Genomic DNA, 27,483 nt, shown 5'->3' on the forward strand with positions numbered 1-27,483 from the left:
GCAGGAAAGAGCAGGTTATAATAACAAGGTTAAGAATTAGGCAGAGCAACTTAGACAATATGCTATACATTGTGGAGAAGCATCCATCTATGTGAGCAGTGTCATGAACTGGAGACAACAGAACATGTGCTTTTAATATGTAGGCATAATAGTGAGGAAAGGAAGATGATGATGGATGGACTGAGGAAACTGGGAATGGTGGATGTGGATGAGCTGGGTAGAGAGTTCAGGTGGGAGGAAAGAGCTTTATAAATTTCTTACGTACTGGTCTAGTAAAAAGGATGGAAGGATGGATACGCTAGATAGAGGACCAGAAGGTGGCAGCTCCAATATAGATGCCAACTGCCTTTAAAACCAAAAGAAATAGTGGAAGAACAACAACAAGATGAAGCTCGGTAGATTTGTCTGGTTCCGATCAGGACAAAAAGTAATGATGGGCAAATTAAGCTTTTGTGAATTCCCGAACCACTTGTAATGATTACTCATGTTTACCTGAAGTTGCAGTTCTAGCGCCCTCTCCTGGCGACCCGCGAGCCCTGCACTGCAGGGTTGGAGCCGCTATTGGTGACCGGGAGGCGCACACATGAGCTTTGTTTTGTTAAGGAGAAAATGCTGGTGTGGCGGGGTGGAGAGAGGTGGAACGGTGAATGACAACGCCACCTGGGGAATTTCACCCCAGGAATTAACCGGAAACAGGCACGCGCAGATACGGTTCGGTTCCAGAGGCAGAGACAGGATTGAGGGTTAGGCACTACAATTTTATTAAATACAACTCAACACCGAAATAGCTCGGCTGTACAAAAATCAAACAAAAGGGGTGGACAGGGCTGGGGCCCCACCGGCAGGTGAAACTCAATTAGGGGAAATAAACAAACTAAAAACACCCGTGCAACTGCAAACAAAACTACTACACACGAAAGGTGTGGTAAAACGCCCTCCACCAGGGGTTGGGTCCCCGCCGTGGCCCGCAGCACCTGTCCACAAAGAAAAGAGAACAATTAAATTTACAATGATAATCAGACGCGACGAGCGCACAGGCAAATAAATGGTGACCAGGTCGTCTAAAAGAACAACGTCAACCAAGAAACGAAAAGCAACAAAACCTAAAAAAGTAAATATAAATTGATACAATTTACACACTGTTAAGAGTCTAAAATTTAGGCAAAAGCTCCGTGGTCGCCTCGGCGGCACCACCACGTCTCAGCGCCGTTTCTCCGAGCAAAGGGGAGCGAGGGGAGAGGGAGAGAGAGAATCCCGAACCAAAGGACCGAGCCAAAGCAGCAGTGGGTCCAGTACGCGAGATAGTCCGTGCCGACTGTGTTTGGTGGCGCCCCCACTCCGTGAGGGGTTCCCGCTGGGGCAACGCGACCCACTGACGCCAGCCGGCAGCCAACTGCAGCAAGAACAGCCCATTACGTTTATCAACCGAGTGGGGGAGTCAGTGACGCGCATTGCTGCGCCTTACCTGCCCAGGGTGAACTAGCGCGCGTGCCCTTACGGCAAAGCGCTCTAGGCGGGCACTACCTCCATATGGCACCTGTTCGGAGGGCAGGCCACGCCCTGCCACACATGGAACCAACCAGGAAGAGATCTCAAGTCTGGGACCACTTTGAAATGGTGCCGCCGAACAAGGTAAGTGTTACAAACGTATTTTTCAACTCTTATTCACACAGTAACAAATAACAAACCACACACACATCTCATTTTTAATTTGCAGGTGAAGTGTTTGCTTTGTTCCCGACATATAATAACAACACGTCATCAATGATGAGGCTGCTGTGATGACGTTTCCACCAGGTGAGTGGGTGCTGTTCCAGGCAATATTAAGAGTAACTTTTAAACTTTACTGCGCAGGTTTGGGTGTATAGAATTAGTTAATTAACTAAATTAATCTTGTTCTGCTAACTTCCATATTTTATGTAGCAGGAAGCAGGAGCTTGATGAAGCTCTAGTGGATTTCATAGTGAAAGATTCCCAGCCTTTCACTGTGGTGTCTGATCCTGGCTTCCGTGCTCTGGTGGCTAAACTGGATCCCACATGCACCCTTCCATCAAGGCAGACAGTTAAAGCCATGGTGGAGAGGAGGGAAGTGGAAGAAAAGGAGAAGGCCAAGGCAGCCCTGCAGAATGTTGACAGTGTCAGCTTGAGCGCAGATATGTGGACTTCCATCAACATGGATGCGTATCTCGCTGTCACCTGTCATGCTATTCATGCAGGTGAACTCTCCACCACCCTGGTGGGAGTTCGGCCTTTTCCTATCAGTCACACAGCAGAGAACATCGCTGGAACTGCTCGAGAGATTTTAAGGGAATGGGCTCTTGAAGAGAAGGTGAGGTGCTTGGTGACTGATGCTGCAGCAAATATTCTGCGGGTGCAGCAAATATTCTGCGGGTGCAGCAAATATTCTGCGGGTGCAGCACGCCGTCTGCCTGGCTCACGCACTAAACTTGATTGTCAAAAAGGCCATGGATGCTACTCCTGGGCTAGATAATATAAGATCAAAAACGAGGCGGATGATCACCTATTTTAAATCAAGCACCACCGCTAAAGAGAAGCTGCAGCAGATCCAGGTGCAAATGGGCCGTCCTGTCACAAAACTAATAATTGAAGTAGACACAAGATGGAATAGCACCTATGAGCTGCTGCAGCGTCTTTATGAGCAGAGGGATGCAGCTGCCGCTGCTCTGACCACTCTGCCCACAGATTTGGACCTATTGACTGCAAATGACTTTGAGTGTGCATCTGAGTGTAGGAAGATACCGTCACCTTTTCATGCTGCCACCGTAGAGCTCACATGAAAAGAGGTGTCGGGATCAAAAATAACACCCCTGATAAAAATGCTGAAGCATGCTTTGAGTGAGCTGATGGCACAGAACTCAAACAAAATGGCAAAAGACCTTGGCATAAACCTCAATAGAATTATGAATGAAACTCAGTGGGATAGAAACCACAAGCATCTTCTCTTTATCATCATTACTTGACCCAAGATTTAAAACACTCGGATTCCAAAGCCCTTCAAATGCCGAGTCAGCTGTGCACCGGTTAAAATCGGAGTGTGCGGCATTGTTGCGTAATGCACCCACCCAAGAGGACCCGCCATCCACTTCAACAGCACAGCCAGAACCAGCTGCTTCTTCCCAAGGTACAAAAATGATAGAATTTGGATCAATAGATTTATTTGCATTGATTCATGTACGGACTAAACTTTATGTAATGTTTTATTTTGAGTCATTGGTCTGTGGAAGCTGTTGGACAGGGATGCTGAAGAAGCAAGAGTGTCCAGGAATGCCACCGCTGATGCCATAGTGGAGGTGCAGCGTTATCTGTCAGCCCCTCCACTTGAACGATCACAGGACCCTCTGGTGTACTGGACGACAAACAAAGCCCTGTACCCAAACCTGTACCACCTGGCAAACCAGTACCTCGCAACACCAGCATCCTCTGTGCCCTGCGAGAGGGTGTTTTCTAAAGCCGGGGAAATAGTTTCAAAAAAGAGAAACCGCCTCAAACCCTCGACTGTGGAGAAACTGTTGTTTTTTAAATAAAAATGCATAAGCACACCAGTTCACCCAAGCACCTTAGGCCCATACCCCCCATCTGTTCCTAAAATATATAGAAAAATAATATAATAATAATACAACATCAAAAGTGCACAAACAGCAAAACTCAAAGTGCACGCTTGCTGGGTCATCAACCTTTTGCATGGCTGCAGTACCACCAATGCGCCAGCAGATGGCGCCCGCGTTCGAAATGATTGAAGCTTCGAGTAATGAACCAATTTTCAACACAATGGTCCAAAAGGGTTCAAAGCGTCATGAAACCTCATTTGGACATCACTACTTAAATGCGCAGGGAAGACAAGACAGGCCAAGCACAGCAACACTGGGGCAACACTCCACAAAGCACCACAACCCTCTGGCCCTGATGGGCAGGCGCTCCCTCCTTAAGTAGGTGGCCAGATGTTAATTGCCCACACGTGCGCCTGCCTGCAGCGCAAACTGAGCTCCTCACGCCCCCTGGAGGGAAGACCAGGCACAACCCTGGACCCCAACAACTGTGTCCAGAAATGATCCGTCAGATCAAATTAAGAGAAGTTGAGAAAAGAACAGGTGAACACACACACACACACACACACACACACACACACACACAACACACACACACACACACACACACACACACCACACACACACGGGTAACGGAGAGAGAGAGAGATATCAACAGCAGCTTGTAAAGCCAAATGAAGTCAATCTTACAACAAAATTTGCTTTAGAGACAGAGAACATGAAATCCAAACTGCAGAGCTCTTTTAGATCACCCCTCCTGTAGTGCTCCACTGTGCCTCTATGCATGATAGTCTGGAGTATTACACAGTGTCAGCTACAGTTCCCATCATCCATATGTTGTTTATAGTAACACGTCTATAATATATGAAATATGATTATTACAATTATAAATATTACAATACTTTCCATGTAAAGTAAAGTAGACCCATATACATTGTTTCATTGTTTTGGTTTTATTGTTATTTTATTCAATTTTTGTTATTTTGTTTGTTTCAATGCAGATGGAAAAACACTTGGTGGAAGACACATCCTCCATGCAAGTGTTGACCGGACATTTTTGAAAGTTTTCACCTCTGTTTTGCTTCCAGTTTTCTTTTTAACATGCATAACATCACTGTTGCTCAAAGGTAAGTCTCACTATTTTTGTTGTAGCCTTAAAATGAGTCCAAAACAGTTTTGTTGCTAAAATAGCAATAAAACACCATCGCTGTCTGTCAAGAATACAAGAAGAAAGAGCAGGTCCCACGAGACCAAGACACAAATTATGTTGCGAGAAATTGATCATTTTAAATCCGGTTATCAGGAGTTTATGTGCTAAAATTCCAAACTGTCCGAAGGCGGTGTCAGTGAACACGTGTTTGGACCCAGACGTCACCTCTATGGGGGGAATTTCCTGGTGCTGAACGGAGGCTCCGCCAATGCGGTATCCAGCGCTCTTATTGGACCACGACTATCTCGCTCTCACTCATTCAAATTCCAGCGACACTCCTCTCGTTTGAGACGCGCTTTTAAGAGAATCGGTCTTTATCACAAAGAACCCTCGTCATGGTGCTTCCAAACAGACTGTTTCAGATGAGGACAACAAGTGTTTAGCGACCTTCATTTAGGAAGATGAACATTTGTCTTCTGTTTTGGATCCTTCTCCCAGCGGCAGAATGCGGTAAGTTGAGGAGGAGGAACTTTCTTTACACGCACGTTCTGAGCGCTGTGTTGCGCTTTTCTCAGGTAGAAATAGACAAACAATCAATCAGCTCTCTGTGTAGATGCTCTTCTCCCACATTTGGTCTTGTTCCTCTCAGATGTCCCCCAAAGACTCACACCATAAAAACCTATTAAAGATAATAAAAAGAGAGTACAATAAGAAATAAAATAGAATCATTTAAAATAGAATATAAATATAAAACTATAAAAAAAACTCAAAAACGCCCTTTGTTTTTGTTTAGCTCTGCAATAAAAACATCAATAGCGAATAATGCACCAGGAAGCTGGTGAAATACTTGAAGATATTTGGGCAGTGACACTATTCTAAACGCCAACATGGGTCACGGAACGTGGAAACTCCAGTGCTTCCGTTTCCAGTGCGAGGGGGCGTTCCTGACTGAGCCGTTAGGGGGCGCAGCAGTACTGCACACTGAGACTTCCGGTTGATGAATCATCTGCTAAAGTACCGCTGTCCTGTGTGTGTGTTTTAATATTTATTTAATATTTTAATATCAAAAGCATATGCATGAAAGTTGCAGGTAACTGTCCAAACACAGATGTATTTTTTAGTTGTTGACTATCTGAGGATTTGCTTTGATTTTGATGCCTGCACACAGAGTACGAAGAGAGTGGAGATTAAACCTCTTTTCTTATTTGTGCCTGTTCAGGTGCTGTAGTAAACCTTATTTATATTCAGTTTATGAGGAATCTATTATGATATTGTGGGTTATTGTTGGGTCTTTTGACCTGTTTCTCATCCTGCTGCTCCATGTTTCCTTCACAGCTTGTGGAAAGAGGCTGTTTTTCATTCTGGTTGTTTGTTTTTAGTGGTGTTTTGTCCAGTTGAGTGTTTGTGAAGAGGGATTATAGTAGGGGAACGAGGAAGCAGCCCTGAGGAGTTCTGGTGATCAGGATGAGAGGAGATGAGATGTGGGTTTTTATCCTGACATGTGGTGGTCTGGCTCAAAGAGGATCAATGATGATGATCAAAGAGATATTTTAGCTTTTTTGATACCGTCCACCAATTTGAGCAGATACGACTCACAGCTTAAGGTTTAAAATAATTAACCATAATATTAAACTGTTTACATCTTTCAATATTAATTTGACAAGACCTGAGATTGGGATCAATTTATAACATGATTATTTTTGTCAGAACCGCTGATCCCACTGTGAGGGTCCAGAGTTTTGACTCCATTTGTTTGTGTGTTTCAGGTTCCCATTCTCTTGAGTTCTTGTCTACAGGACGTGTTCAGCCTGGATCTGGGCTCCATTTTGAACAAGTTACAGAGTTTGATGGAGTTGTGATCTCTCACTGTGACAGTGGGACACAACAGAACACTTCAAACCCGTCCTGGAATCCCACAACTTACCTGGGACCTGCACAGCAGCATGTTATGATGTTTTTGATGCTCTCAAAGCGATTTCTAAATTCATCAATCACACACGGAGTACGTTTGTAGCACATTTGCTTTGTAACACATCTAAGAGGAATTAAAACCTTTAATAAAGAGAAAAAAAACATCCTTGTAGATGTTCAGCGGCGGCGTGGCTGCATCACGTCAGACGAGAGGCTTGAATCTGCTTTTGACAACTGGGCAGTGAATGGAGAGGTTTCATTCAGTTTGATGCTGGAGCTCAGAAATGGAAAGCCCTGTCTCCTTCTGCAGAAATGATTAAAGATTCGTGGAACGGCTATGAGGCTCGGAACCATTTGTTTGGACAATTCATCAGGAGATACTGTCTAGAAATGATCCATCAGATCAAATTAGAGAAACGGGGAAAAAAGAACAGGTGAATAAACACACACATATATTTGTACTTGTATCTTTGTGAGGACTTACACAGATTCATGAAATACCTGTTTTTTATGACATAGCATGTAAAATCTAACAACCACACAGATTTGGCTCATTGGACATAATTCAGGAATTAACCTGAACACATACAAAAGTATCTTTTCTTCCCTGGCTGGTCCCACCCTGATCATCACCTTTTCTATCCTCCTGCAGATCTCCGTGTGTTTGCCAACCCTGTTGACAGAACCAGGGCATTGCTGAAGTGCCACGTCACCAGTACTGACAAATCAGTGCGTTCAGTGTCTCTGACTGAAGACGGGGCCACCAAGGCAAACTGGATCACTGTAACTGGCCCGTTGCCTTCTGGGGATGGATCAGTGATCCTCATCCTGACAGCTGAGGTCCCCCTGATCCACACCAACATCTATGGCTGTGTTGTCCAAACAGAAGACAGAACCATCACTGTCATGTGGGGTGAGAACTTTACATTTACATACTGCTGCATGATTGTTATTGAGTCATGATCCAGGCTGCACACAGGCCAGTGGGATCTTATTGTTGCTGGGGGGGTTCTGGTGTGTTGGGTACTCTGGTAAAAGTCCCTCATGAAGAAGCTCTGAAACGTTCCTGGTGATTCTCTGGTCTTCCTCCGTCTGAAAGCAGACCTTTGGATCTTTTCTGGCTGAGATTACAGCAGTGTTGGTCATTAACTCTGTCAGAAACGGCTGTTTCGATATTGTTGAAACTTATTTGAGAATTTTTTTATGTCTCTCCACAAGTTTTATTTTTTTTTTTCATCCCATTTACGGTAATTAACAACATTTAACGTGCTTCACATGTTTCCAGAAAGAAACGAGCTACTACAGAGTTACAGTTTGGTACAGGCAGTGGAATGCACAGAATCACCCTCTGCCAGCAGGGGGCGCTGCAGCAGCGCAGCCACCCACCTTTCTATCGTCTTGGCACAGAATTATCAGTGCGCAACGTTGAGCTTCAGTCTGTGTCCAGGCCTCAGACAACTGTCGGCATGTCACGTTGGTCCAGACAGTTAATAAATGTAACAGTTGAAATACTCTAAATAGAGTCAGTTACACTTTCTGTTATTCGGAGCACAGCTTTCAAAATATTAAAAATAAGTTTATTACAATAACACATATGACGACATGCTGCATAGAGTAAAGTATGGCCAGTTTGGTGATTACAATAATCATGTTTTTGTTGTTTATACTCTTTTATGAGCAGATGGAAACACACTTGATGGACGACACATCCTTTACATCCAGATGACGCTTTGGAGAATTATCGGCATCATCTTTACAGTTTGTTGTTTAATCTCCGTAATGACTCTTGTGTGTAAGTCTCACTTCTTTGATTGTAACTTTCAAGTCAGTCTGTGAGCTGATATTTTACTATTGTGGCCCTGCATTAATAGAATGTTAATGATGTTTCTTGTGAAATACACCTGTCAGCATCTATTAATTGTTCCTTCATTTTATTTCTTCATAGTCACAAGAGAGGAAAAAGTGGTGAAGGAAACTTAACTCATGAGTCCATTGATGAATAACTGGGGGAAGATGGATTTTATCCACGGAGGACTTGAGCAGAGACGACATCAATGATCCAGGATGTTTTACTCTTCATGCTGAAAGTGCACGTCTATAGAAACGTATAGACCTGAACAGAGGATCCAAAGTCACATGTACTGTAATATTTGGACTGTGTTGTCATCCAGTAGCAGAGCTTTGGCATTTAGCTACCAGGCCCCCCTGCTATGGAACCAGCTCCCTGTCCAGGTACGGGAGGCTCCATCGCTACTTTTAAGATCAGACTTAAAACCTACCTCTTTGAAAAAGCTTATTGTTACTAATTCTGCAGTTCCAGTTACTATCATAGACAGACAGATTATCATACTTATGGGGTCGTCTAATCGTTAGGTCACATCTCAGTTATGCTGCTATAGGCCAAGGCTGCCGGGGTCCGGAAACATGATCACCTGACAGGCCTCTGTCACCCCACTGGGTCATGGTCTCCTCTCCTCTCCTCTCTCCTTCTCTCTCCTCTCCTCTCCTCTCCTCTCCTCTCCTCTCCTCTCCTCTCCTCTCCTCTCCTCTCCTCTCCTCTTCTCTCCTCTCCTCTCCTCTCCTCTCCTCCTCATCAAGCAGACTAGTTATGCTGATTCTTGTATAGTTTTTCTGCTTCTCCCCCCCCCCCCCCACTATTCATTTACAGGTATCGCCGCCTTCGGAGCTGCGTGATGACCTCCGGCCCCGCTGACCCGCTGTATAGTGTATTTTTGTATGTGTTTCTGAGCCTCTCCCTCTCCTCTCCTACCTATTCTCTCCTCTACCTGTCCTCCCCCCCTCCTCTCTCTCTACCCAGCCCCCCATCAGCAGGAGGGTCCCCCTACATGAGCCTGGTCCTGCTCAAGGTTTCTTCCTGTTAAAGGGGAGTTTTTCCTTGCCACTGTTGCTTATCTGGGGTCAGGCCCTGGGATTCTGGAAAGCGCCTTGAAACAATTTTGATTGTAAAAGACGCTATATAAATAAATATTGATTTGATTTATGCTACAGACACGGGTCTAACCTTCACTGACTGTCATCTGTTTTAAGAAGCCAAACTATGGAAAGCTTGAGCACTTTGACCCGTCTTATGTTATGAAGTTCTTCCTAGAAGAATCTAACAAATTCATGTGAAACTGGTCCACTAATATTGTGTGTAAAATAATAAACTGTTTTAATAGTGTTTGTAAAATAACTTGCAGAACTTGATGTGTGAAATCATTAAGAGTTTCGCTTTTTTTCATTATTAAATGTTTGTAAATATTGTATGTTTTTACTTCCTGCAATAAATGAGTTTTATTTTTGTTAAGAGCCTGTGTGATAATGTTTATTTTCATTTACATGAGGGAATGTCTGATTAGATGAGGTGGTTAACATTGTCTCATCACAGCAACAAGGTTGTGGGTTCCAATCCCCTGGGATCGCAGCTTTATCAGTGCAGTTTGGAAGTTCTCCCAGGATGTTTCATGAAATGACCACTGACTCTTTTAGTTCATTTGTGTTGTACCCATTTTGAAAAAATAACTTAATTTGGCCAGGTTTAGTTACATATTTGGTCTCATATTTTAGTCTTTTTCTGGTCATTAAAGTACCGGTAATGTCCTGCTGAAACACCAGTACTTTTCATACAAAGCGAATCCACACAGAAACCTCTGAATGTAGAAGGTTTAGGGCAGAACACTGGCTGAACAGGTTCAGGGACACTGTTCTGTCATCTGTCGCCTGCAGAAATGATTAAAGATTTGTGGAACAACCGTGAGGCTCAGAACCATTTGTTGGGACACTTCATCAAGGAACACTGTGCAGAAATTATCCAACAGATCAAATTAAGAAGTTGAGAAAAGAACAGGTCAACACACACCACACACACACACACACACACAACACACACACACACACACACACACACACACACACACACACCACAACCACACACACACATGTGGGGTAACAGAGAATAACAACAGCAGCTTGTAAAGCCAAATGAAGCTACATCCTGTTTCGTTGTCATGGTGACCTCAGTGATTTCCTCCTGTCAGTGTTGAATCTGCTGATGGAGCTCAGATGAGGACAGAAGCAGTTCAGTCTGGTAAAGGTAGCTGAAGCAGCCTGGTGTTGGTTATGAGCTAAAACTATGTTGAGAGGAAGAGTGAGCTGCTCATCACTGCTGGTTCCCTGTTCAAAGAGTGACAACAGACAACCCTGATCATCACCTTTTCTGACCTTGGAATGGTCAAAGTCTCATCACAAACAGGCAAAAGTAAAAAAATATATCCCTGAATTACAGGAACACGTGGATATTATTTGTGTACAAGAGGAATGACTCAAACCAAATTTGGGTTTATTAAGTTGAAAGATAGTTTGGTGTGGAGATTTTAATGCACATGGGGGGATATCAGGAGGACTCGAAGTAATGGAAGACATGTTAGATGACAAAGGCATGCTTGAATACTGGTTTGGCCGTGAGGGTGAAAGTGGCAAAGGGCACCGAGCCATCAAGAGATCACACATCGGCATCACAGGTTTTAACATGGAAAAGCAACTGGGAAGTGTTGAGAAGCAGCACAGTGGGTAGAGACCATCATCCAATAGGTCTAGAAACTGAAAGCGTTAGGGGTCGGAACAAAGGAGGAGGAAGATGGAAATGTGAGGGAGCAAATGGATACGTTCAGAATATTTGCTGGGGCAAACTAAGGGCAGTTGGTGTAAACCAGAACTGAATAATGAAATATGTCAATTTATAACTGAAGCAGCAAATGTAACTATTCCAAGAAGTAAATAAAAGAAATTTTAAAAATGAAAAAAAAAAACAACAACCCGAAACTCAAGACTTTAATAAATTATAAGGAACAGCAGACAGCAGCTCGTTTTAGGAGCAGCAGACACACACAGGACCGAGTAGATTGACCAGACTAAACTTTACTGAAAAGGTGGCAGCAGAATCCCTCAAAGAACCAGAGCTAATAAAGTCTTTGTCAGAGCAGGCTGGGTGGCACGAACAGACATCTGAATGGGCGATCACAGAGGGCTGCACCACAAATTGGCCATGATGGAAGCGTGGACCAGTCTTTTAAACCAGGAGACAGGTGAAGGTGATTTTCTGAAGACGAGTTCCAGGTGTGTAGATCGCACGATGGGAGTGAAGCAGGAAGCAGCCCCTCCCAGCCTGGAAACAGACACGGGAAACACAGACAAGGAACTGAAGGGGAGAGGGAGAGGAATAAGACGAGGGGAATCTCCTCACAGCGAGGGGAGTGATAAGAGGAACAGACGGGAGTCTGGAGAAAGTATCGTATCGAGTCGCTTGGTAGGAAGACACCAATGACAAGACTGTGGGGTATGATCACAAGAATGTTAGGAAGTAGACAAGAATAGGGATGCCCAGTTATGGAAGATGAAGGGAACTTTATTGTAGAGGACAAATAATCAGCAGCACTAATAGCACAAATATTTGCTAAAACAAAAAGCACAGAAAATTTGAGTAATAAAGAGAAAGAAGGCAGGATTGAAAGAAAAAGGCAAGTGTGACAAGGTTTTCAATGACAATACAAATAACGCATTTTTAAAAAGCTGGAAAAACAACTCCAGGGAAGACCAAATAAATTATATTAGATAAAATTAGTGTTCAAAGTAAAGGGGCATTATTGAAATTGTATAATAAGCTGTGAGGGGAGGGAAAATGACCTAATCAATGGAAAGAAACTGCTATTGTACCAATCTGTAAGCCAAGTAAGGACCCGGGTTTGCTAGAGAGCTACAGAACAATAGATCTAACAACCTTTGTAGGCAAAACTATGGAAAAAAAATTGATTAATGAAAGGCTGAACTCTTATTTAGAAACCAGGGAAAAACTGAAAATGATATAAAAGTGGGTTTAGGAAAAGAAGCAGCACAGTAGGTTTTACATTTAGAGAATGAGATAAGGACAGTCCAGATCAATAAAGAAAGTGTAATGCTGTATTTTTTATATAGAAAAAGGATATGATATGATGGGAAAGGATGGACTGCTTATGAAATTATATCACATCAACAGCATGGATCAGGAACTTTCTTACCAGCAGGAAAATAGCAGTGAGAGTGGGTAAAAAAGCGAAGTGATAGATCCATCCAGGTGAGGATGGGGGCAGAAATGTCAAGACAAAACATCGTTGAAAACGCTACACAGCGTTCAGTGGTCAGTCCAAATCTTTATTCACTAATGATAAATGATTGAATATATATTTCCAAGTATTCCGATGGTACGAGGAGGTCGCTGTTTTCTGACGATGGGGCTCCTTGGACAAGAGGGAGGAACTTCCAGTATATTGTCAAGAGGATGCAGGAGGGGAAGTAAAGTAAAGTTAAAGACGGGGGGATTAAATGGGGCCTTAAGCTTTCATCTGAAAAGACAAAGTATTAACAAGAAAGAGGGTAGGAGAGAGCAATCTAAAAACATATGGGAGTGTGTTAGAAAGGGTTGAGAGTTTCCGCTTCCTTGGTATCTACTTTGACCAGAGGCTGAGCTGGAAGGATCATATCAGGCAGGTAGTAAGTTAATGTAAAAGAAAAAAGTGGTAAATATAATGAGATCGCAGCAATGTAGCTGATTTCAGAACTTTGCTGGATATGATCCCGGTGCAAGCACTTAGACCAGGGGTCGGCAACCCGCGGCTCTGGAGCCGCATGCGGCTCTTTGGCGCCGCCCTAGTGGCTCCCTGAGCTTTTTCAAAAATATGAAAATGGAAATTGTTTTAATATAATTTTGTCGGAGAGAAAACGTGACAAACATTCTTAAAGTTTAAAAACATCCCATGATAATGGAAGTTAAACTTAAAGCACCATCGTACAGCAGAGTGGTCACATGGGGCGTCATTCTCTCCAGGATGCGCGGCAGGAAAATAAACATTTCATCATTGTAACTGTCTGAGAGACATGTTAATTGAAAAATTCATTCAATATTTATTTTACATTTTTAAAATGGTCATAATTTCATTTGTCTCAATTCGTTATTGTTGAAATGGCTTAAAAATGTATTGTTCTTTATGTATGTTTCCTTTGATAGGTCACTTGTAGGGTTCTTTTCAAAAGACATCTGTATGATGCGTGGCCATTATTTCATTGGACCGTTGTAGCTACAATCATGAATGCTCATTATGTATTTGTGGCCTACTTACCATTTGGAAAGTAGGCTAATACAGCTAATATAGACACTTACCGCCTGTGTTGCCTTCATTATAAGGCTTTTAATTTTTTGCGGCTCCAGACAGATTTGTTTCTTGTTTTTTTGGTCCAATATGGCTCTTTCAACATTTTGGGTTGCCGACCCTGACTTAGACTCTACATGGGCCAGTCAAAATCTCACCTGTGTGTGCGCTCCAGGAACAGGGGGGGGAAATGCCACTGTGGCTGAAGAGGAAACAGTTGGCTGCTAATTACTGGATTCATTCAAGAGGTCAGAGGAATGAACATCTTACAAAGGGGGTTCTGCTAGTGAGTTGGGAGGAGACAGCACAAAAGGGGAGTTTTGGGTGGAAGGGTGATGGGGTGGCCAAGGATATGGGGGTGTATAACCATTAAAAGCAGGAGCAGTGTTGACAGAGAAATTAAATGATCAAAGTCAGAAGGCAAGAGTGTTGTGTGGGTAAAAGCGTGGGTCCAGTACGCGAGGTAGTCCGTGCCGACTGTGTTTGGTGGCGCCCCCACTCCGTGAGGGGTTCCCGCTGGGGCATCGCGACCCACTGACGTCAGCCAACTGCAGCAAGAACAGCCCCATTAACATTTATCAACCGAGTGAGTGGGGGAGTCAGTGACGCGCATTGCTGCGCCTTACCTGCCCAGTGCAAACTAGCGCGCGTGCCCTCACGGCAAAGCGCTCTAGGCGGGAGGAAGCACCAACCTTCTTGGCGCTGCCAGACAGCTCGCGCTGTGAAACAGTTTCTGTTGGTCGAACCGCCCAGATAAGCCGTAACCCCGCCGTACTGTCGAAGAGGAAAACAACTAACGCCAGCTGGAGGCAGTGCCTTATATAAACCTTTTCTCCCCACCCACCAATTAAGGCACTACCTCCATATGGCACCTGTTCGGAGCGCAGCCACCCGCCCTGCCACACATGGAACCAACCAGGAAGAGATCTCAAGTCTGGGACCACTTTGAAATGGTGCCGCCGAACAAGGTAAGTGTTACAAACGTATTTTTCAACTCTTATTCACACAGTAACAAATAATAAACCACACACACACATCTCATTTTTAATTTGCAGGTGAAGTGTTTGCTTTGTTCCCGACATATAATAACAACACGTCATCAATGATGAGGCTGCTGTGATGACGTTTCCACCAGGTGAGTGGGTGCTGTTCCAGGCATATTAAGAGTAACTTTCAAACTTTACTGCGCAGGTTTGGGTGTATAGAATTAGTTAATTAACTAAATGAATCTTGTTCTGCTAACTTCCATATTTTATGTAGCAGGAAGCAGGAGCTTGATGAAGCTCTAGTGGATTTCATAGTGAAAGATTCCCAGCCTTTCACTGTGGTGTCTGATCCTGGCTTCTGTGCTCTGGTGGCTAAACTGGATCCCACATGCACCCTTCCATCAAGGCAGACAGTTAAAGCCATGGTGGAGAGGAGGGATGTGGAAGAAAAGGAGAAGGCCAAGGCAGCCCTGCAGAATGTTGACAGTGTCAGCTTGACCGCAGATATGTGGACCTCCATCAACATGGATGCGTATCTCGCTGTCACCTGTCATGCTATTCATGCAGGTGAACTCTCCACATCCCTGGTGGGAGTTCGGCCTTTTCCTATCAGTCACACAGCAGAGAACATCGCTGGAACTGCTTGAGAGCTTTTAAGGCAGGGGTGGGGGGGTGCACATATAAAATATAAAAATCTTATTGCGTTGCGGGCCGGAACTCAAACAAATGGCAAAAGACCTTGGCATAAACCTCAATAGAATTATGAATGATAAACTCAGTGGGATAGAAACCACAAGCATCTTCTCTTTATCATCATTACTTGACCCAAGATTTAAAACACTCGGATTCCAAAGCCCTTCAAATGCCGAGTCAGCTGTGCACTGGTTAAAGTCGGAGTGTGCGGCATTGTTGCCGAATGCACCCACCCAAGAGGACCCACCATCCACTTCAACAGCACAGCCAGAACCAGCTGCTTCTTCCCAAGGTACAAAAATGATAGAATTTGATCAATAGATTTATTTGCATTGATTCATGTACGGACTAAACTTTATGTAATGTTTTATTTTGAGTCATTGATCCGTGGAAGCTGCTGGACAGGGATGCTGAAGAAGCAAGAGCGTCCAGGAATGCCACCGCTGATGCCATAGTGGAGGTGCAGCGTTATCTGTCAGCCCCTCCACTTGAACGATCACAGGACCCTCTGGTGTACTGGACGACAAACAAAGCCCGATACCCAAACCTGTACCACCTGGCAAACCAGTACCTCCTCGCAACCCAGCATCCTCTGTGCCCTGCGAGAGGGTGTTTTCTAAAGCCGGGGAAATGGTTTCAAAAAAGAGAAACCGCCTCAAACCCTCGACTGTGGAGAAACTGTTGTTTTTAAATAAAATGCATAAGCACACCCAGTTCACCCAAGCACCTTAGGCCCATACCCCCATCTGTTCCTAAAATATATAGAAAATAATATTATAATAATACAACATCAAAAGTGCACAAACAGCAAAACTCAAAGTGCACGCTTGCTGGGTCATCAACCTTTTGCATGGCTGCAGTACCACCAATGCGCCAGCGGATGACGCCCGCGTTCGAAATGATTGAAGCTTCGAGTAATGAACCAATTTTCAACACAATGGTCCAAAAGGTTTCAAAGCGTCATGAAACCTCATTTGGACATCACTACTTAAATGTGCAGGGAAGACAAGACAGGCCAAGCAAAGCACCACAACCCTCTGGCCCTGATGGGCAGGCGCTCCCTCCTTAAGTAGGTGGCGATGTTAATTGCACACACGTGCGCCTGCCTGCAGCGCAAACTGAGCTCCTCACGCCCCCCTGCAGGGAAGACCAGGCACAACCCTGGACCCCAACAACTGTGTCCAGAAATGATCCGTCAGATCAAATTAAGAGAAGTTGAGAAAAGAACAGGTGAACACACACACACACACACACACACACACACACACACACACACACACACACACACACACACACACACACACACACACGGGGTAACAGAGAGAGAGAATAACAACAGCAGCTTGTAAAGCCAATGACGTCAATCTTACAACAAAATTTGCTTGAGAGACAGAGAACATGAAATCCAAACTGCAGAGCTCTTTTAGATCACCCCTCTTGTAGTGCTCCACTGTGCCTCTATGCACGATAGTCTGGAGTATTACACAGTGTCACCTACAGTTCCCATCATCCATATGTTGTTTATAGTAACACGTCTATAATATATGAAATATGATTATTACAATTATAAATATTACAATACTTTCCATGTAGGTAAAGTAGACCCATATACATTGTTTTATTGTTTTGGTTTTATTGTTATTTTATTCAATTTTTGTTATTTTGTTTGTTTCAATGCAGATGGAAAAACGCTTGGTGGAAGACACATCCTCCATGCAAGTGTTGACCGGACATTTTTGAAAGTTTTCACCTCTGTTTTGCTTCCAGTTTTCTTTTTCACATGCATAACATCACTGTTGCTCAAAGGTAAGTCTCACTATTTTTGTTGTAGCCTTAAAATGAGTCCAAAACAGTTTTGTTGCTAAAATAGCAATAAAACACCATCGCTGTCTGTCAGAATACAAGAAGAAAGAGCAGGTCCCACGAGACCAAGACACAAATTATGTTGCTAGAAATTGATCATTTTAAATCCGGTTATCAGGAGTTTATGTGCTAAAATTCCAAACTGTCCGAAGGCGGTGTCAGTGAATCACGTGTTTGGACCCAGACGCCACCTCTATGGGGGGAATTTCCTGGAGCTGAGCGAAGGCTCCACAATGCGGTATCCAGCGCTCTTATTGGACCACGACTTTCTCGCTCATGCAAAACCCCCGCGAAACTCCTCTCGTTTTAGACGCGCTTTTAAGAGAATCGGTCTTTATCACAAAGAACCCTCGTCATGGTTCTTCCAGACTGTTTCAGATGAGGACAACAAGTGTTTAGCGACCTTCATTTAGGAAGATGAACATTTGTCTTCTGTTTTGGATCCTGCTCCCAGCAGCAGAATGCGGTAAGTTGAGGAAACTTTCTTACACGCACGTTCTGAGCGCTGTGTTGCGCTTTTCTCAGGTAGAAATAGACAAACAATCAATCAGCTCTCTGTGTAGATGCTCTTCTCTCCCATTTTGGTCTTGTTCCTCTCAGATGCCCCCCAAAGACTCACAATCTCACATGACTCCTTTAGGCAGCCAACACCTTTTGAGCAACATGCTAATCAAAGAACACACAATGATTCTGATTAAAACAACTCTCCCCAAACTCTTGCATGAATATATAATATTCAAAATGACGTGATTGATTGAACACCTCAACTGGTCGGTGATATGCCATCGACTTTTAAAGAACATTCAAAAACGCCCTTTGTTTTGTTTAGCTCTGCAATAAAAACATCAATAGCGAATAATGCACCAGGAAGCTGGTGTGATACTTGAAGATATTTGGGCAGTGACACTATTCGAAACGAAAATGTGCAACCGAACGTGGAAACTTCAGTGCTTCCGCGTATGTCGCTGTTTCGAACTGCAGTGACACACCGAAAGCCGCAAGCGCAGCATACTGTAGACTTCCGTGTATGTACCTCTGCCCTGTGTGTGCGTGTGGTTGTGTGTGTGTGTGTGCTGTGTGTGTGTGTGTGGTCTGTGTGTCTGTGTCTGTCTGTCTGTCTGTCTGTCTGTCTTCCGACACCTTAGGAAGTTTGTTTGTGGTTGTGAGAATCATGAGTTAATCTTCAGGGTCCGGATGTTTCATACTGCGCAAGTCAATCTGAAATGTATTTATGCCCACAAGACCATTCAGCTGCAGCTACCTGGCTGAACTTTAACTAAAACCTGCAAAACACCGTTACCAGCCTGCTGAAAACAAATGCATGAACAAGCTGGTCAAGATTGTTTAGTCAGGAATCCTTTAATTCTTGCAATATTTTTGGGTGTTAGTCAGCTCATTTTGTTGTCCTCATGTGGTTGTTGTTCTCAAACTGTCTCAAACTACCAAGAATGATCTCCCAGGTAACTGTCCAAACACAGATGTATTTTTTAGTTTGTTGACTATCTGAGGATTTGCTTTGATTTTGATGCCTGCACACAGAGTACGAAGAGAGTGAAGATTAAACCTCTTTTCTTATTGGTGCCTGTTCAGATGCTGTAGTAACACCTTGTTTATATTCAGTTTATGAGGAATCTATTATGATATTTTGGGTTATTGTTGGGTCTTTTGACCTGTTTCTCATCCTGCTGCTCCATGTTTCCTTCACAGCTTGTGGAAAGAGGCTGTTTTTCATTCTGGTTGTTTGTTTTTAGTGGTGTTTTGTCCAGTTGAGTGTTTGTGTGAAGAGGGATTATAGTAGGGGAACGAGGAAGCAGCCCTGAGGAGTTCTGGTGATCAGGATGAGAGGAGATGAGATGTGGGTTTTTATCCTGACATGTGGTGGTCTGGCTCAAAGAGGATCAATGATGATGATCAAAGAGATATTTTAGCTTTTTTTGATACCGTCCACCAATTTGAGCAGATACGACTCACAGCTTAAGGTTTAAAATAATTAACCATAATATTAAACTGTTTACATCTTTCAATATTAATTTGACAAGACCTGAGATTGGGATCAATTTATAACATGATTATTTTTGTCAGAACCGCTGATCCCACTGTGAGGGTCCAGAGTTTTGACTCCATTTGTTTGTGTGTTTCAGGTTCCCATTCTCTTGAGTTCTTGTCTACAGGACGTGTTCAGCCTGGATCTGGGCCCCATTTTGAACAAGTTACAGAGTTTGATGGAGTTGTGATCTCTCACTGTGACAGTGGGACACAACAAGAACACTTCAAACCCGTCCTGGAATCCCACAACTTACCTGGGACCTGTGAGGTGGCCCTTAATGATGCTTTTGGTGTTCTCAAAGATTTTCTAAATTCATCAATCACACACTGTGTAAGTTTGTAGCACATTTGCTTTGTAACACATCTAAGAGGAATTAAAACCTTTAACTAAAGAAAAAACAATCCTTGTAGATGTTCAGCGGCCGCGTGGCTGCATCACGTCAGACGAGAGGCTTGAATCTGCTTTTGACAACTGGGCAGTGAATGGAGAGGGTTTCATTCAGTTTGATGCTGGAGCTCAGAAATGGAAAGCCCTGTCTCCTTCTGCAGAAATGATTAAAGATTCGTGGAACAGATATGAGACTCGGAACCATTTCTTTGGACAATTCATCAATGAAGAATGTCCAGAAATGATCCATCAGATCAAATTAAGAGAAGCGGAAAAAAAACAGGTGAACACACACACCACACACACACACACACACACACACACCACACACACACACACACACACACGCACACACGGGGTAACAGAGAGAGAGAATAACAACAGCAGCTTGTAAAGCCAAATGACGTCAATCTTACAACAAAATTTGCTTTAGAGACAGAGAACACGAAATCCAAACTGCAGAGCTCTTTTAGATCACCCCTCTTGTAGTGCGCCACTGTGCCTCTATGCATGATAGTCTGGAGTATTACACAGTGTCACCTACAGTTCCCATCATCCATATGTTGTTTATAGTAACACGTCTATAATATATGAAATATGATTATTACAATAATAAATATTACAATACTTTCCATGTAAAGTAAAGTAGACCCATATACATTGTTTTATTGTTTTGGTTTTATTGTTATTTTATTCAATTTTTGTTATTTTGTTTGTTTCAATGCAGATGGAAAAACACTTGGTGGAAGACACATCCTCCATGCAAGTGTTGACCGGACATTTTTGAAAGTTTTCACCTCTGTTTTGCTTCCAGTTTTCTTTTTAACATGCATAACATCACTGTTGCTCAAAGGTAAGTCTCACTATTTTTGTTGTAGCCTTAAAATGAGTCCAAACAGTTTTGTTGCTAAAATAGCAATAAAACACCATCGCTGTCTGTCAAGAATACAAGAAGAAAGAGCAGGTCCCACGAGACCAAGACACAAATTATGTTGCTAGAAATTGATCATTTTAAATCCGGTTATCAGGAGTTTATGTGCTAAAATTCCAAACTGTCCGAAGGCGGTGTCAGTGAACACGTGTTTGGACCCAGACGTCACCCTATGGGGGGTATTTGATTGGTGCTGAACGAAGGCTCCACCCACATGGCGGAACGAGTGTTCTTTTACAACCCGAAACATTCCGAGGGGCGGGTCCAGCTCTGTTGTTGAACCGCGACTGTCACGCGCATTTAAAACCCCCGCGACACTCCTCTCGTTTGAGACGCGCTTTTAAGAGAATCGGTCGTTATCATAAAGAACCCTCGTCACGGTGCTTCCAGACTGTTTCAGATGAGGACAACAAGTGTTTAGCGACCTTCATTTAGGAAGATGAACATTTGTCTTCTGTTTTGGATCCTGCTCCCAGCAGCAGAATGCGGTAAGTTGAGGAAACTTTCTTTACACGCACGTTCTGAGCGCTGTGTTGCGCTTTTCTCAGGAAGAAATAGACAATCGACTTTTCAAGACATTCAAAAACGTCCTTTGTTTTTGTTTAGCACTGCAATAAAAACATCAATAGCGAATAATGCACCAGGAAGCTGGTGAAATAATTGAAGACATTTGGGCAGTGACACTATTCTGAACGAAAACATGGCCACAGTGCTTTCGATTCCAGTGTGTCGGACTGTTCCTGACTGAGCCGTTAGGGGGCGCAGCAGTAGTGCACACTGATACTTCCTGTTGATAAAACCTGCTAAAGTACCGCTGTCCTGTGTGTGTGTGTGTGTGTGTGTACTTTAATATCACAGGCATATGCATGAAATAGTTGTCACTTGTTGATAAGGCATCTGTTGAAACACTGATTTAAACCTATTTCCACCATTTCACTGAAATTGTTGTCTTTATCAACATTTATTTGTCAACAAATACAGTAATTCAACATGAAAATTTACATTCAAAAATGATCAGGACCATTCAGCTGCAGCTACCTGGCTGAACTTTAACTAAAACCTGCAAACACACCGTTACCAGCCTGCTGAAAACAAATGCATGAACTAGCTGGTCAAGATATTGTTTAGTCAGGAATCCTTTAATTATTGCAATATTTTTGGGTGTTTTTTGGGTGTTAGTCAGCTCATTTTGTTGTCCTCATGTGGTTGTTGGTCTCAAACTGTCTCAAACTACCAAGAATGATCTCCCAGGTAACTGTCCAAACACAGATGTATTTTTTAGTTGTTGACTATCTGAGGATTTGCTTTGATTTTGATGCCTGCACACAGAGTACGAAGAGAGTGGAGATTAAACCTCTTTTCTTATTGGTGCCTGTTCAGGTGCTGTAGTAAACCTTGTTTATATTCAGTTTATGAGGAATCTATTATGATATTTTGGGTTATTGTTGGGTCTTTTGACCTGTTTCTCATCCTGCTGCTCCATGTTTCCTTCACAGCTTGTGGAAAGAGGCTGTTTTTCATTCTGGTTGTTTGTTTTTAGTGGTGTTTTGTCCATTTGAGTGTTTGTGAAGAGGGATTATAGTAGGGGAACGAGGAAGCAGCCCTGAGGAGTTCTGGTGATCAGGATGAGAGGAGATGAGATGTGGGTTTTTATCCTGACATGTGGTGGTCTGGCTCAAAGAGGATCAATGATGATGATCAAAGAGATATTTTAGCTTTTTTTTGATACCGTCCACCAATTTGAGCAGATACGACTCACAGCTTAAGGTTTAAAATAATTAACCATAATATTAAACTGTCTACATCTTTCAATATTAATTTGACAAGACCTGAGATTGTGATCAATTTATAACATGATTATTTTTGTCAGAACCGCTGATCCCACTGTGAGGGTCCAGAGTTTTGACTCCATTTGTTTGTGTGTTTCAGGTTCCCATTCTCTTGAGTTCTTGTCTACAGGACATGTTCAGCCTGGATCTGGGCTCCATTTTGAACAAGTTACAGAGTTTGATGGAGTTGTGATCTCACTGTGACAGTGGGACACAACAAGAACACTTCAAACCCGTCCTGGAATCCCACAACTTACCTGGGACCTGCACAGCAGCATGTTATGATGTTTTTGATGCTCTCAAAGAGATTTCTCAATTCATCAATCACACACTGTGTAAGTTTGCAGCACATTTGCTTTGTCATGTGTTTATTTTGTTGAAGATGAACTGAACATTTTACATTAAATAATCCTTGTAGATGTTCAGCGGCGGCGTGGCTGCATCACGTCAGACGAGAGGCTTGAATCTGCTTTTGACAACTGGGCAGTGAATGGAGAGGGTTTCATTCAGTTTGATGCTGGAGCTCAGAAATGGAAAGCCCTGTCTCCTTCTGCAGAAATGATTAAAGATTCGTGGAACGGCTATGAGGCTCGGAACCATTTCTTTGGACAATTCATCAATGAAGAATGTCCAAAAATGATCCATCAGATCAAATTAAGAGAAGCGGAAAAAAGAACAGGTGAACACACTCTCTGGTCCAAAAAAATATAACGCAAAATATAATAAAATCACAGCTTTGAATCACTTCATTAAATTGGACATAATTCAGGAATTAACCTGAACACATACAAAAGTATCTTTTCTTCCCCTGGCTGGTCCCACCCTGATCATCACCTTTTCTATCCTCCTGCAGATCTCCGTGTGTTTGCCAACCCTGTTGATTTAACCAGGGCATTGCTGAAGTGCCACGTCACCAGTACTGACAAATCAGTGCGTTCAGTGTCTCTGACTGAAGACGGGGCCACCAAGGCAAACTGGATCACTGTAACTGGCCCGTTGCCTTCTGGGGATGGATCAGTGATCCTCATCCTGACAGCTGAGGTCCCCCTGATCCACACCAACATCTATGGCTGTGTTGTCCAAACAGAAGACAGAACCATCACTGTCATGTGGGGTGAGAACTTTACATTTACATACTGCTGCATGATTGTTATTGAGTCGTGATCCAGGCTGCACACAGGCCAGTGGGATCTTATTGTTGCTGGGGGGGGGGTTTCTGGTGTGTTGGGTACTCTGGTAAAAGTCCCTCATGAAGAAGCTCTGAAACGTTCCTGGTGATTCTCTGGTCTTTTCTGGCTGTTTCGATGCTGTTGAAACTTATTTTAGAGATTTTTCGGTCTCAACACGTTTTTTTTTCTTCCCATTTAATTAACAACATTTAACGTGCTTCACATGTTTCCAGAAAGAAACGAGCTACTACAGAGTTACAATTTGGTACAGGCAGTGGAATGTACAGAATCACCCTCTGCCAGCAGGGGGCGCTGCAGCAGCTCAGCGCTCACCTTTCTATGGTTTTGGCACTGAATTTATATTATTATTATTATTATTATTATTATTATTATTATTATTATTATTATTAGTTATTGAGTCAAAACAATACAGGCTAATTTAACTTTGTGTTCAAGTTTCAAATGATGGAGGTGTTTTGAAACATCTGATTTGAGAAATACTGGACTTGAGCTGTGTGAAAATAACAAATGTAACTGCTTCAATAGTGTAAATTGTGTCAGCTACATTTGTCAGCATCAACATTATTAGTTTACAGTCATAATTATTACTGTGTTTTAATTAATAATGATGGATTTTCCCTTTCATTTCAGATGGAAACACACTTGATGGAAGAGAAATTCTTTACGCAACTGTTGATTGGCCATTTTGGAAAATTTTGACCATTGTTTCATTTTCATGTGTTTTTCTTCTAATCTGCACAACAGCAGTGGTGCTCAAACGTACGTTTCACTACTTTTGTTGAAACATTTATGTCATCTATTGTTATGAACAGATCAACAAGTTTCTGAAGGCTTACACCTGACGGCATCTATTAATTGTGCTTCCATTTCCTTTCACCACAGACAATAAGAAGATCAAAAGAAGAATGAAAAAGACAATTCCAGAAAGCATGACAGAAACTGAGAAAGAAAACCTAAGAATGTCCCTTGAAACCATTACAAGACCCAAAGATTAATTGAAGAGGATTTTATCCACCAGAGATTCAAACAGAAATAACATCTATCAGACGGAATATTTTACTCAGCATATTGAAGGTGCACTTCTGCAGATTTTGGACGCTGCTCTAACCTTCACTGACTGTTGAAAGTGAAACAGATGAGGCTTCAGTGCTTGTCAAGTTATTTCCCTTATTTCAGCACCTGCCCAACTTGAAAATGGCCTGGTTCCATAAACCCCCAAAGGACACTCGATCAACTTCCGTTTCACCTCAATCTTTATTTTATTTCAAGATTGTTTGGCTTGTATTGCCATTAGCATTAGTAGCAGGATTAGGTTGATAACCTTTAACACAAAAGGAGACATTTAGCAAACAATTCAAACAAACACAAATATCTCCATCAAATCAAAGTTTCTTTCATACCGGTGACGTCTTTGGGAGGAACCCTGTGTTGAAATCGTCTTCTTTGGCAATTGTCTTCTCTTTCGTTCCTCAGTGCTCTTCTTTCCCAAAGTGAGTACCTTTTAGAGTGGAGTGAGACCCTTTTAAGTGCTGCCTCCAGTGCAGCTTCCAGGTGTCCCACTTTGTGATTAGCGCCTGCTCTGCTCAATAATGCCTTCTGGGATTTGTAGTTGGGGTGTGAAGAACTCCAGGATAAATGTCTGAGATTTATCTCAACACCTCCCACTTGAGCTCTTGGTTTTTTAAAACTGGGAGGTCACACCATTCTTCTATGCCTTTTGATGTTCTTCAACAGAAGTAAGATAACAAGGCGTCTGACATCCCTATGAAGAATCGTTGCAGGAATTTTTGATGAGAGCTTCTTGATTTCATCTCCACTAGTTTTCATGGCCCCTCTTCTGATTGGCTTGGCAAGCGAGACGGGGTAGCTGGGAAAGGTTCTCACTTTTACATCTCTTACAATGCCTTTTCCATCGGTGTTGACACTGACCACTCTGGCCAACTTGTATTGACCTCTCAGGGCATTTTGGCCAGCTGGCCAAACCACATCTCCCACTGCAACATTGCCATTTGTTTCTTACAAATGGGTTAGGACCAGCCAGCTGGCACCATTTTTGCCAGAATCTGCTGACCTCTCTCTGAATACTTTGGAGTCTCTTGTATGGATAGCCATCAAACTGGAAGTCTCCTGGATCCGCCCTAGGACTGGTCCTTCCTAGTAACAGGGAATTTGGGGTGATATACTCCACGCAGTCTTCCCTGCTCTGAACTCTGGCATCAATGGGTCTTTCATTTGCCAGGTTGGCTGCCATGAAGAGAAACGTCTGGAATTCCCCCCATGTGAAAACTCCAACTCCACAAAAGGTTGCTTAAGGCCCGCTTCACTATTCTGACAGCTGCCTCTGCTGCTCCATTCCTATGGGGAGAGTCTGCAGGGTGGATTTTCCAAGACCACTCCGTCCCATGTCTGGCAGCAAAATCCTCAAGCTGAGGCCTGTTCAGTTGGTCCAGCAATTTATGCAGCTGCTCTAGAACAGGTTTTGCCCCCACAAAGTTCATTCCTGGGTCAGACCACAATTTTCTGGGGTGCCCTCTTAGTGAAGTGGACCTCTGGTATGCCAGCAGGAATCCCTCTATTGACTGATCACTGACTACATCAGTGTGTATAGCTCTTGAAGCCATGCAGCAGAAGACAATTCCCCAAACTTTAAGTTTTACTCTTTTCTTTACCTCATCCTTAACCTCATAAGGTCCGAACAGGTCCATGGGCCAGATTCACCAATATGTTCTTAAGAATCTTCTTAGATTCTTTCTTAACTTGTTCTTAAGAAGTTCCTTAAGAAAACCCTACGTCGGATTCATCAACGCGTTCGTAAGCCCCAGAATTGTTCGCAGCTGTGTTCTTAGATTGATGAATGCCATCTGTTCGTAAATTGAAAGCGCGTGCCAGGTGAGTCTAATTAACATACGATTAGCATAAGTCACCGCCCACTAATGCCCATAAAAGGAACTGCAGCAGGACCCTGTAGACAGAGCAAAAAGCAGCCAAATGCCCAAAGCTTGCCTCTCCACGCCTGATTTCTGACGCCGTGTTGAACAATCAAGAAAGGATGGCTAACATGCTTGATAAAATTGCCTCAACCCTGATGACTATAGCCAACACGCTTAAAGAAATCAACGAGAATGTAAAAAAAATAAGAATGTAAAAAGAATAAAAATGTGTAAAAGCTGTGCTTTGAAACCAGTCTCACTCTTTTTTTCTTTTTGAAGTGAATCAAGACTGTTAGACTAAAATTGTGACAATAATGCATTTTATTCACAAACGGGAAATTAATCGCGCTCGAACGTGAACCACGTGCCTGCAGTCTGGCCCCATCATTGCGTCAGGACGCACATCCTCACGGGGTTGTGGCTCTGTGTCCAAACACATCCAGCGCCCCTTTAAAATGCCGATGGTGCGTTCAATGGTGGAGCTACTGCGCGCATGCATCTGATTGAATAAAACTCCTGTGGAGTCTGAAGGTTGGTCAGTGGTGTCAACAACCAGGGAGCCAGGGCATATCCTCGATCCCCTAATAAAATAAATCAAGATAAAATCAAATAAAAAGACAGTTTTGGCATGGTTTCCAATTTGGTTGATTAATGTTAAGTCATTGGCACATTTACGTAATTTTAAAATTCTCCGTAAATCACAAAAAATAGGAAATAAATAAATAAATATGACAGAATTATCATTGTAATATTGAATTTTATTGAACTGCACAAGAGAAGAAAACACAACCATGCCAACATGTCGGCACTGAAATGTGC

The 27,483-nt window shown here is 43.0% G+C and overlaps 1 protein-coding gene and 1 long non-coding RNA gene across 7 annotated transcripts in view; one reads left to right on the forward strand and one right to left on the reverse strand.

The window, feature by feature from the left end:
• The window catches only part of LOC130520011 (RLA class II histocompatibility antigen, DP beta chain-like), a 46,862-nt gene extending 19,948 nt beyond the window's left edge, over nucleotides 1–26,914 (forward strand). For 2 of the 6 annotated variants that reach the window (XR_008948593.1, XM_057023567.1), the window contains 2 exons: nucleotides 24,365–24,493; nucleotides 24,617–26,914. Coding sequence is in view for 3 of the 6 variants with exons in the window: in XM_057023567.1 (XP_056879547.1) it covers nucleotides 24,365–24,493; nucleotides 24,617–24,729 (242 nt within the window). In the remaining 3 variants the exon portion in view is untranslated. Of the gene's footprint in view, nucleotides 1–8,572; nucleotides 9,072–21,009; nucleotides 21,204–22,644; nucleotides 22,880–22,962; nucleotides 23,224–23,397; nucleotides 23,659–23,946; nucleotides 24,056–24,364; nucleotides 24,494–24,616 lie in introns of those variants that run through there. The other 4 variants (XR_008948594.1, XR_008948592.1, XM_057023568.1 and 1 more) reach the window with 4 other exon arrangements.
• On the reverse strand, nucleotides 755–14,585 carry LOC130520012 (uncharacterized). Its single transcript, XR_008948595.1, has 3 exons — nucleotides 14,435–14,585; nucleotides 1,141–1,393; nucleotides 755–974 (listed from the first exon to the last, which is right to left on the reverse strand). It is a non-coding gene; the product is annotated as an uncharacterized LOC130520012 (long non-coding RNA).
• Nucleotides 26,915–27,483: the final 569 nt, after the last annotated feature.

The sequence above is a fragment of the Takifugu flavidus genome, unplaced genomic scaffold (genome assembly GCF_003711565.1).
Source record: "Takifugu flavidus isolate HTHZ2018 unplaced genomic scaffold, ASM371156v2 ctg262, whole genome shotgun sequence".
Lineage (NCBI taxonomy): Eukaryota > Metazoa > Chordata > Actinopteri > Tetraodontiformes > Tetraodontidae > Takifugu > Takifugu flavidus.